Consider the following 11,866-nt stretch of genomic DNA (forward strand, 5'->3'; position numbering starts at 1 on the left):
GGGATGTTCATTGAGAAGTATATTGTTACTTTATGTCACTGACTGCCTGCCAAATGGAATTAAATAGAAGTTCAAAGAAAATAAACTTCCTCCAGTGCCTAATTCTTTAACTGGAATCATTGTACATATCTGTTGCTCTGAAATCAGTGAACTTTAGTAAATATAGGAAGACGCTTTCCCACAAGGTGTATGATAGACTGTACAGTATGTGCTGAAATAGCAAATGCTTAATTATATCAGTGCTGTTTCACCATGTTCTCAGAGACTAATAGAAAATTTCTCTCTGGTTTGATGCAGTAACTTTATTATTAGATTGCAAAGTACTGGGCAGTATGACAACTCTGTAATTCATTAATTGATTAATTAACTTATTTATTTATTATCATGAAGAAATAAAGTTGAAAAAAATGGCATAATATGTTCCTCGATGCGACAGACGTTGATTTGAAGTGGCTTAACGGTTGCAGATGGCCATCGGCTCCATCAGCATCAGAAGTACTTGGTGGGATCTGATCTGTCACACATTTGAACGTGAACGTGGGAAGTGATGCCAGGATAAACCTTCTGCAATGGGAGCAGAGTTCCGATCTTCTGCCCTTTCTTCAGGGTCCCAGAGGAACTGTCCAGCTTAACATAGAACAGCTTGAAGCAAAGGCCTGCCAAACAGATCATGTGGGGAGATAATAGGTTACTGATGTATATCATTATTAATAATAGTAGTATTTTATTCACAAACATGAAATGACATAAAGTCTGTAAAAGAAAGTTGTGCTACATTACAACAGATGTGAAGATATATACACCTTCTCCACTCAAATGAATGCCATCATTGATAGGCTCCTTTTTACGTTGATTGTCATGGTATAGCTTTGCCATTCAGCTTCACATCAAATGGAACATAAACCATGGCTCCTTTAGCACACTTAATGTCAAGACCCTTATGTGGCCCATGCCCACTGTGTGCAAACACAACACTTCAGAGAAATGTTCACCAGCCAAATTAAAGTTGATAAATACCTTGCCTCCAAAATAGCTTTCAAATTGTACATTTAAACATGACACTTGTGAGCTAGATCAGACATGGATGACATCAAACTTTGTTAATTCACATGTGTCTTGTGCATGGATGTAACATTGTTACATGGGCCCATGGGTATGGAGGTGCCCAGAATGCAATTTCAACCAAGGAGGCTCACAATTCCTAGTGAGCCTGCTCGTCTTGTGTTACACTCTAAAAAAATGTGCTGGGTTTCCACGTCCAAAATGTAAAGGGGTAGGTGTTGCTTCAATTTATAACAATGTTTTCAGGATTTCTCAGATGGGCAGGCTTCAAGTATAACTCGTTTGAAGTATTGGTGCTTAATATAACATTATCCAGAGAAACAAATGTTAATGATAAATCCCCTGTGATCTTTGTACTGGCTACTGTATACAGGCCACCAGGGCACCATACAGACTTTATTAAAGAGTTTGCTGATTTTACATCCGAGTTAGTGCTGGCTGCAGATAAAGTTTTAATTGTTGGTGATTTTAATATCCATGTTGATAATGAAAAAGATGCATTGGGATCAGCATTTATAAACATTCTGAACTCTATTGGGGTTAGACAACACGTCTCAGGACCTACTCATTGTCGAAATCATACTCTAGATTTAATACTGTCACATGGAATTGATGTTGATAGTGCTGAAATTATTCAGCCAAGTGATGATATCTCAGATCATTATTTAGTTCTGTGCAAACTTCATATAGCCAAAATTGTAAATTCTACTTCTTGTTACAAGTATGGTAGAACCATCACTTCTACCACAAAAGACTGCTTTGTAAGTAATCTTCCTGATGTATCCCAATTCCTTAGCATATCCAAAACCTCAGAACAACTTCATGATGTAACAGAAACTATGGACTCTCTCTTTTCTAGCATTTTAAATACAGTTGCTCCTTTACGCTTAAGGAAGGTTAAGGAAAAGAGTCTGACACCGTGGTGTAATGAGCACACTCGCACCCTAAAGAGAGCAGCCCGGAAAATGGAGCGCAGCTGGAGGAAAACAAAACTAGAAGTATTTCGTATTGCTTGGAAGGAAAGTAACCTATCTTACAGAAAAGCTCTAAAAACTGCTAGATCTGCTTACTGTTAATCTCTTTTAGAAGAAAACAAACATAACCCAGGGCATTTATTAAATAAAGTGGCTAAATTAACCAAAAATAAAGCATAAACAGGCACAGATATTTCTCAACAACACAGTAGTAATGACTTTATGAACTACTTTACTTCTAAAGTCGATACTATTAGAGATAAAATTTGTAACCATGCAGCCATCAGCTACAGTATCACATCAGACAGTGCACTATAGATCCCCTGAGGAACAGTTCCACTCATTCTCTACTATAGGAGAGGAAGAATTGTATAAACTTGTTAAATCATCTAAACCAACAACATGTATGTTAGACCCTATTCCATCTAAGCTCCTAAAAGAGGTGCTTCCAGAAGTCATAGATCCTCTTCTGACTATTATTAATTCCTCATTGTTATTAGGGTATGTCCCAAAATCCTTCAAACTGGCTGTTATTAAGCCTCTCATCAAAAAACCACAACTTGACCCCAAAGAACTAGTTAATTATAGACCGATCTCGAATCTCCCTTTTCTTTCAAAGATACTAGAAAAGGTAGTATCCTCACAATTATATTCCTTCTTAGAGAAAAATGGCATCTGTGAGGATTTCCAGTCAGGATTTAGACCGTATCAAAGTACTGAGACTGCTCTCCTTAGAGTTACAAATGACCTGCTCTTATCATCTGATCGTGGTTGTATCTCTCTATTAGTGCTATTGGATCTTAGTGCTGCGTTCGACACTATCGACCACACTATTCTTTTGCATAGACTAGAACACTTTGTTGGCATTAATGGAAGTGCATTAGCATGGTTTAAATCGTACTTATATGACCGCCATCAATTCGTAGCAGTGAATGAAGAGGTATCATATCGTTCACAAGTGCAGTATGGAGTACCGCAAGGCTCAGTACTAGGGCCGTTACTCTTCACGCTTTACATGTTACCCTTGGGAGATATCATCAGGAAACACAGTGTTAGCTTTCACTGTTATGCTGATGATACTCTGCTCTATATTTCTTCGAGGCCTGGCTAAACATACAAATTTGAAAAACTAGCGAAATGCATAGTCGATATAAAAAATCTGGATGACAAGTAATTTCTTACTGCTAAATTCTGAAAAAACAGAGGTGTTAATTATAGGGCCTAATAGCTCTGCATGTAATGACCTAGAACGCTGTCTAAGCCTTGATGGCTGCTCTCTCAATTCTTCGTCATCAGTTAGGAAACCTAGGTGTGCTATTTGATAGCAACCTTTCCTTAGAAAGCCACGTTTCTAGCATTTGTAAAAACTGAATTTTCCATCTCAAAAATATATCTAAATTACGGCCTATGCTCTCAATGTCAAATGCAGAAATGTTAATCCATGCGTTTATGACCTCAAGGTTAGACTATTGTAATGCTCTATTGGGTGGTTGTTCTGCACGCTTAGTAAACAAACTCCAGTTAGTCCAAAATGCAGCAGCTAGAGTTCTTACTAGAACCAGGAAGTATGATCATATTAGCCCGGTCCTGTCAACACTGCACTGGCTCCCTATCAAACATCGTATAGATTTTAAAATCTTGCTTATTACTTATAAAGCCCTGAATGGTTTAGCACCTCAGTATTTGAATGAGCTCTTGTTACATTATAGTCCTCCACGTCCGCTCCGTTCTCAAAACTCTGGCAATTTGATAATACCTAGAATATCAAAGTCAACTGTGGGCGGCAGATCCTTCTCCTATTTAGCGCCCAAACTCTGGAATAACCTACCTAACATTGTTCGGGAGGCAGACACACTCTTGCAGTTTAAATCTAGATTAAAGACCCATCTCTTTAACCTGGGCTTACACATAACATACTAATACACTTCTAATATCCAAATCCGTTAAAGGATTTTTAGGCTGCATTAATTAGGTAAACCGGAACCGGGAACACTTCCCATAACACCCGATGTACTTGCTACATCGTTAGAAGAATGGCATCTACGCTCATATTAGTCTGTTTCTCTCTTATTCCGAGGTCACCGTAGCCACCAGATCCAGTCTGTATCCAAGTCAGAGGGTCACTGCAGTCACCCGGATCCAGTATGTATCCAGCCCAGATGGTGGATTAGCACCTAGAAAGGACCTCTACAGCCCTGAAAGACAGCGGAGACCAGGACTAGACCCCCAGAGACAGATCCCCTGTAAAGACCTCTGTTTCAGACGACCACCGGGACAAGACCGCAGGAACCAGTTGAGTCCTCTGCACAATCTGACTTTGCTGCAGCCAGGAATTGAACTGCTGGTTTCGTCTGGCCAGAGGAGAACTGGGCCCCAACTGAGCCTGGTTAACCCCAAGGTTTTTTTCTCCATTCTGTCACTGATGGAGTGTTGGTTCCTTGCCGCTGTCGCCTCTGGCTTGCTTAATTGGGGACTCTTCATTTACAGCGATATCGTTGACTTGATTGCAAATTATTGCACAGATACTATTTAAACTGAACTGAGCTGCATGATGACATCACTGAATTCAATGATGAACTGCCTTTAACTGTCATTTTGCGTTATTGACACTGTTTTCCTAATTAATGTTGTTCAGTTGCTTTGACGCAATCTTTTTTGTTTAAAGCGCTATATAAATAAAGATGACTTGACTTGACTCTCTCAAAAAATGTGCTGGGTTATTATTATTTTTTTTTACCCAAATGCTGGGTTCAGCCTGTTGGGTCATTTTATTGGGTTGTTTTTAATATTTTTACCCAAGTGCTGGGTCATTTTAACGCTGGGTTATTTTTTTCTTCCTAACCGGTGGGTTGACCCTGTCTCAAATTAACCTTCTCAACAATGCAGCTGCTGAGAGCACAGGCTTTTTATGTCCATAGAAGAGAGCGGTTCTCAGTTCCACTACCGCCGACAATTAGGTGCACTCTTTCGGGGAAATAAAGGTTTGTATACTATCTATGTCATTTATAAAGTCTTTAATGTGGTGTAAATTATATTATTTTACATAACGCAACATAAAGACAAGATGTCAGTCAGCTGTGTCAGCAGCGGTCCTTTCGAACTTGAAAAGCTTTTGCCTTGGATAACATAAATTGATTTTATTCATCATAATACTGAGTGTAATTTAATTTGATGTTAAAATATGTTCTCTAATCTCAGTCCTGTTTGTTTTTAGGCAGGTTTTGGAGTCAGTCACGTCATCTCACAGCTAAGAGTGTGACGCGAGGCCGCGGTCTAAAGTTCGCAGTTACCTGGGAAACAGCAGTCCTTCATTGGCTCAGATTTTGGTGACACACTGGCACGAGAAATAGCACTATTCTAGTAAAAAGCGATTACAGAGAACGGTTGAATACACTTAAATTAAAAGGCTACTTTTAAATGTGCCTTTTTATTTTTTAATGCTTGTTAAACGAGTTTAAATGTATGTAATATTGTAAACTATGCTGTATTCACCCAAATAAATTCAATTTGTCTTGTATTTTGTCCATGGGTGTTCTTGCTTAATAATAAATGTTCATCTTTTGACTATTGCGGTTGCTAGTAATTCTGTGTGAGATTTTTAATTTCCAGCCCATTTTAAGACAGCAGTATAATAATTTTTACACAAAAGATGACTTAAATTAAAAATGTTTAACCCAATCAGTTGAGTCAAAATAAACCAGCATGTGTTCTGTCCAATATATACCCAGCACTGGGTTGCCAAATAACCCAGGTTGGGTTCTTTTTAACCCAGCATTTTTTAGAGTGATTACTTATAAACTGTAATCTGTTACTGATTCCAAATTACATGACAAAAATGATAGTTAATAATGTAATCCATTACATTACACATTTAGGTGATATACTTTTAGATTACTTTTGACTTTTGATCTTGATTATCACATTGATTGCTGATAATTAATTAAATCAATGTTTTTAATTAAAATTAACTGAGGCTAAAATGCATGCATTTAGCAATTTATGAATGCAAGAGCTTTCCAAAGACATAAAAAAAAAATTAATTAAAAATTAAAAAAACATGGTTAAATAACTTACTGAGTGATAATTCAATGCTTCTTAAACCTGAAATACTTCTTAAACCTGATATTTATAAAGCCAGTTGTCAAATACTCTGTAGCCACCTGACTAATGAATGATCTTTGCATGAATGTCCACAAAACTGAAAGATTTTCTGAGAGTATTTTAATAAAGAATTTTGGCATATCATAGCACGGCCTCCACTACAAATGTGTAATCACTGATTTCTGGTTAGAATAAAACATTAACTCCTTTAATTAACAGTGCCATTTATTATGGTGGTTAGAAGAGTCACACAAAGGCACAATTTACCGGCTGGCTCCATAGTGTCCACAGCCATGGTTTTCACATGCTCTTTTGCTATAACTTTTTTTGCTTTTTGTTTTTTATAATGGTAAGATTAATTTTTTTTTTTTTTTGCATGTTTACTGTTTTTGCAGTGTTTAACAATGACACCAGAAAACTTCTGTGAACTTTATCAAATCAATATTGCTTACACTAAAATGATATTAGTCTATTAAATATTTCCTAAACTATAACCCACATTGGCGTCTCACCCAGGATTGAGAGTAATGTTCTACAAGCTGAGTATCAGAGCTATTATCTGTCAAAAACACAGAAGCTGGGTTCAAGTCTATGTCTCTGCTTCCCTCTTTTGGCCAAACCTATTACACTGAACCCACAATTTAATTATACGGACCGAGGGAAGAGATACTTTATGGTGGGATCTGATCTGTCACACATTTGAACGTGAACGTGGGAAGTGATGCCAGGATAAACCTTCTGCATGGGGAGCATAGTTCCGATCTTCTGCCCTTTCTTGAGGGTCCCAAAGTAACTGATTGGCTTAACATAAAACAGCTTGAAGCAGAGACCTGCCAAACAAATCATGTAAGGAGATAGAAGATTACTGTGAGATTATGACTTTGATGTATGAAATCTTTTTCCATATGTCCTATATTACTAGTAGTATTTTATCAAGCAAGCACTTTGTTATTTTCAACAAACATGAAAGTCTATAAAATTAAGTTTTGCTACATTGCTATTAATGCTTTTATAACATTTAACAGATGTGAAGATGTAAGTACAAACCTCCTCCGCTCAAGTTAATGCCATCATTGATAGCATTGTTCTTTTTGTATGGTACAGCTTTGCCGTTCAGCTTCACATCAAATGGAGCATAAACCGTGGCTCCATCAGCACACACAATGTCAAGACCCGCATGTCTCCGTTTTCCACCATCTCTGCAGCACAAACACACATAAAAGAATAATTCACCACAAAATTAATATGCTGTCATCATTTACTCAACATGATCAAAACTTTTCCAAATCTTAATGTATAATCAAACAGGATGCATCAAGCTAGATCTGAGTTGTGTCATCAAATATTATTTGCTCTTGTGACAGTTTCTTTGTTGTTGTTGTTGTGAATAATAATGTTATTACACATCAATTTCCACTGTATGAAAAAAAACGAACTGGTCTGTTTGGAAAATATCTTATGTTTCAAAAAAATGAAGATATGGATTTAAAACTAAATGAAGGTGTGTAAATGATGATGGATTTTATAAGTATGTTGTCTATGGTGCAGAAGATCTTTGATAACGCTGGGCTGTTGGGTAGTGTCAAGTCTGTGGTAACACACTCAAAACAAAAGAATGATATTAGTATATCATAACACTGCCTCCACTAAATGTGTCATCGATGACTTCTGAGAATAGCTATGAGGAGAGGTCAGAGAAAACTAAATTTGTTTGAGAGTTTTGTTTGCTCTATATAAGGGGAGTCAGAATAAGAAAAGAAAAAAAATTACCGGCTGGCTCCATAGTTTCCACAGCCGTACTTTTTATCACATCCTCTTTTGCGGTTACTTGAGTTACCTCTGCAGAGGGGGCCAAATTTCACTGTGAAATGAATATAATTTTCTGGTTTACTTTATGATCTGTCTGTCTTTATATGTCTGCCTGTTTGTCTTTTTCTTCATTTACATTTCATACCTTGACTAGCATCAACAAGAGAGCTGCAAATCACTGAAAAAGAGAAACACATTGAGACTTTAACTTGCATGATTAGTTTTTTTGTTTGTTTAACTGTCTTTGCAATGTTTACTTTGCATGTTTACTCTTTTCACCCAGGTTTTTATTTTTATTTTTTATTGGCACACCATAAAACAACAGTTAAATTCAGCAAATCTTAAAATGGTAACAATAAAACTAATCAAAATACTTATTCTTGTTTGTGAGAAAATGTCATGCATTTAATTTATCCTTTTTTATTTATAATTTCATTTATATTCATAATTTAAACAGATTCAAAGTAAAATTAGAACATGCTTTACTTGTGCTGTAGGCATGTGCATTTTTTCCATAAGCAAGTTAGAATAAAATTCAAGGGAATATTTTTTTAGGTTTAAAGAACATTTTCTAGTTTAAAGCTAATGTCCATTTTGCAATTAAAGTGTAATTTCTTACCAGCCAAAAGCAGAAAACTGAAAAGGATGTAAAGTCTCATGGTCCTGTAAGCATTCGTTTTCAGATGCCGTCTTCTCTGCTGCCGTCCTCAGTCTGGTAGGAACATTTAACTGTGAGTTTTTATATTTTGGCTGAGATTATGTGGAAATTCTGTGGAGTTTCTGCTTTCAAAACTCATACACACAATCCAAACACAATGGCATTGCATAACAGCCAAAAAGGGGAACAACAAACCAGTCTCTAATTAAAACGTTTTCTATTGCAGTGAAAATAACCCAGTACAAAACATACAATGCAAACTAAAATCTTACAGTCACTCTATTTGACAGTGAAAGTGACAGTGAAAGTGACGTGACATACAGCCAAGTATGGTGACCCATACTCAGAATTCGTGCTCTGCATTTAACCCATCCAAAGTGCACACACACAGCAGTGAACACACACCCGGAGCAGTGGGCAGCCATTTATGATGCGGCGCCCGGGGAGCAGTTGGGGGTTTGGTGCCTTACTCAAGGGCACCTCAGTCGTGGTATTGCCGGCCCGACACTCGAACCCACAACCTTAGGGTTAGGAGTCAAACTCTCTAACCACTAGGCCAAAAAAAAAAAAAAAAACTAACATATTATACTTATACACAAGTATACATTTTTAGTATAACTTTTTAGTACAAATACATGTAGTATAGTGCTACTTTATTAGTCTAAACCCTTTGACAGTTTGCATGTAAGTGGGGACATTTAATGTTTGTAAAAAGCAAATGAAACCTGCACTTGTGTTCTCCTTAAATTAATAAATTATAAAATGATTATGCTGTCATCATTTACTCAACATGATCAAAACTTTTCCAAATCTTAATGTATAATCAAACAGGATGCATCAAGCTAGATCTGAGTAGTGTCATCAAATATTATTTGCTCTTCTGACAGTTTTTGTTGTTGTGGTTTTGTGTGGTTTTAATAATAATATATATATATATATTTATTATACATACATACACACAGTCTTTCTTATATAAATGTTATTACACATCATTTTCCACTGTATGAAAAAAAAAACGAACTGGTCTGTTTGGAAAATATCTTATGTTTCAAAAAAATTAAGATATGGATTTAAAACTAAATGAAGGTGTGTAAAAGATGATGGATTTTATAAGTATGTTGTCTATGGCGCAGAAGATCTTTGATAACGCTGGGCTGTTGGGTAGTGTCAAGTCTGTGGTAACACACTCAAAAAAAAAGAATGATATTAATATATCATAACACTGCCTCCACTAAATTTGTCATCGATGTATTCTGAGAAGAGCTAGGAGGAGAGGACAGAGAAAACTAAATTTGTTTGAGAGTTTTGTTGCTCTATATAAGGGGAGTCAGAATAAAAAAAGAAAAAAAATTACCGGCTGGCTCCATAGTTTCCACAGCCGTACTTTTTATCACATCCTCTTTTGCGGTTACTTGAGTTACCACTGCAGAGGGGGCCAAATTTCACTGTGAAATGAAATTAATTTTCTGGTTTTCTTTATGCTCTGTCTGTCTTTATATGTCTGCCTGTTTGTCTTTTTCTTCATTTACATTTCATACCTTGACTAGCATCAACAAGACAGCTGCAAATCACTGAAAAAGAGAAAGACATTGAGACTTTAACTTGCATGATTAGTTTTTTGTTTAACTGTCTTTGCAATGTTTACTTTGCATGTTTAATCTTTTCACCCAGGTTTTTTATTTTTTATTGACACACCATAAAACATCAGTAAAATTCAGCAAATCTTAAAATGGTAACAATAAACTTACTCAAGGGCACCTCAGTCGTGGTATTGCTGGCCCGAGACTCAAACCCACAACCTTAGGGTTAGGAGTCAAACTCTCTAACCACTAGGCCAAAAAAAAAAAAAAACTAACATATTATACTTATACACAGGTATACATTTTTTGTATAACTTTTTAGTACAAATACATGTAGTATAGTGCTACTTTATTAGTCTAAACCCTTTGACAGTTTGCATGTAAGTGGGGACATTTCAGTTTACCAATTAATGTTTGCAAAAAGCAAATGAAACCTGCCCTTGTGTTCTCCTTAAATTAATAAATTATAAAATTATTATGCTGTCATCATTTACTCAACATGATCAAAACTTTTCCAAATCTTAATGTATAATCAAACAGGATGCATCAAGCTAGATCTGAGTAGTGTCATCAAATATTATTTGCTCATATGACAGTTTTTGTTGTTGTTGTTGTTGTTGTTGTGAATAATAATGTTATTACACATCAATTTCCACTGTATGAAAAAAAAACAGCCTGGTCTGTTTGGAAAATATCGGATGTTTCAAAAAAATGAAGATATGGATTTAAAACTAAATGAAGGTGTGTAAATGATGATGGATTTTATAAGTATGTTGTCTATGGTGCAGAAGATCTTTGGTAACGCTGGGCTGTTGGGTAGTGTCAAGTCTGTGGTAACACACTCAAAAAAAAAAGAATGATATTAATATATCATAACACTGCCTCCACTAAATTTGTCATCGATGTATTCTGAGAAGAGCTAGGAGGAGAGGACAGAGAAAACTAAATTTGTTTGAGAGTTTTGTTTGCTCTATATAAGGGGAGTCAGAATAAGAAAAGAAAAAAAATTACCGGCTTGCTCCATAGTTTTATCACATCCTCTTTTGCGGTTACTTGAGTTACCTCTGCAGAGGGGGCCAAATTTCACTGTGAAATGAAAATAATTTTCTGGTTTACTTTATGCTCTGTCTTTATATGTCTGCCTGTTTGTCTTTTTCTTCATTTACATTTCATACCTTGACTAGCATCAACAAGACAGCTGCAAATCACTGAAAAAGAGAAACACATTGAGACTTTAACTTGCATGATTAGTTTTTTTGTTTGTTTAACTTCCTTTCAAATTTTAACTTTCAATTTTAACCCTTTCACCCAGGTTTTTTATTTTTTATTTGACACACCATAAAACATCAGTAAAATTCAGCAAATCTTAAAATGGTAACAATAAACTTACTCAAGGCCACCTCAGTCGTGGTATTGCTGGCCCGAGACTCAAACCCACAACCTTAGGGTTAGGAGTCAAACTCTCTAACCACTAGGCCAAAAAAAAAAAAAAAAAACTAACATATTATACTTATACAACATGTATACATTTTTTGTATAACTTTTTAGTACAAATACATGTAGTATAGTGCTACTTTATTAGTCTAAACCCTTTGATAGTTTGCATGTAAGTGGGGACATTTCAGTTTACCAATTAATGTTTGCAAAAAGCAAATGAAACCTGCCCTTGTGTTCTCCTTAAA

General features: G+C 36.0%; 1 protein-coding gene across 3 annotated transcripts; it reads right to left on the bottom strand.

Moving 5' to 3' along the window:
* Positions 1-450: 450 nt before the first annotated feature.
* LOC109072362 (leukocyte cell-derived chemotaxin-2) lies at positions 451-11,448 on the bottom strand. 3 transcript variants are annotated; one of them, XM_019088609.2, is made up of 6 exons: positions 8,566-8,717; positions 8,092-8,124; positions 7,908-7,998; positions 7,185-7,336; positions 6,826-6,967; positions 456-514 (listed from the first exon to the last, which is right to left on the bottom strand). In XM_019088609.2, exons 1-6 carry the CDS (start codon positions 8,603-8,605, stop codon positions 490-492), a joined length of 483 nt encoding a protein of 160 aa, XP_018944154.2. In that variant the 5' UTR covers positions 8,606-8,717; the 3' UTR covers positions 456-489. The 3 variants fall into 3 exon arrangements, with proteins under 3 accessions (XP_042594214.1, XP_042594215.1, XP_018944154.2); XM_042738280.1 differs by lacking the exons at positions 7,908-7,998; positions 8,092-8,124; positions 8,566-8,717 and adding exons at positions 9,959-10,049; positions 11,360-11,448 and having other exon boundaries at positions 451-514; XM_042738281.1 differs by lacking the exons at positions 7,908-7,998; positions 8,092-8,124; positions 8,566-8,717 and adding exons at positions 9,959-10,049; positions 10,143-10,209 and having other exon boundaries at positions 451-514.
* Positions 11,449-11,866: the final 418 nt, after the last annotated feature.

This window comes from Cyprinus carpio, chromosome B14 (assembly GCF_018340385.1).
Source record: "Cyprinus carpio isolate SPL01 chromosome B14, ASM1834038v1, whole genome shotgun sequence".
Lineage (NCBI taxonomy): Eukaryota > Metazoa > Chordata > Actinopteri > Cypriniformes > Cyprinidae > Cyprinus > Cyprinus carpio.

Coding starts and splice junctions, on each gene's coding strand:
- LOC109072362 (XM_019088609.2), bottom strand. CDS start 8,605: ATGAGACTTTACATCCTTTTCAGTTTTCTGCTTTTGGCTG. Junction 8,125..8,565: donor CAGTTTTCTGCTTTTGGCTG/GTAAGAAATTAC, acceptor TCTCTTTTTCAG/TGATTTGCAGCTCTCTTGTT. Junction 7,999..8,091: donor TCTTGTTGATGCTAGTCAAG/GTATGAAATGTA, acceptor TTCATTTCACAG/TGAAATTTGGCCCCCTCTGC.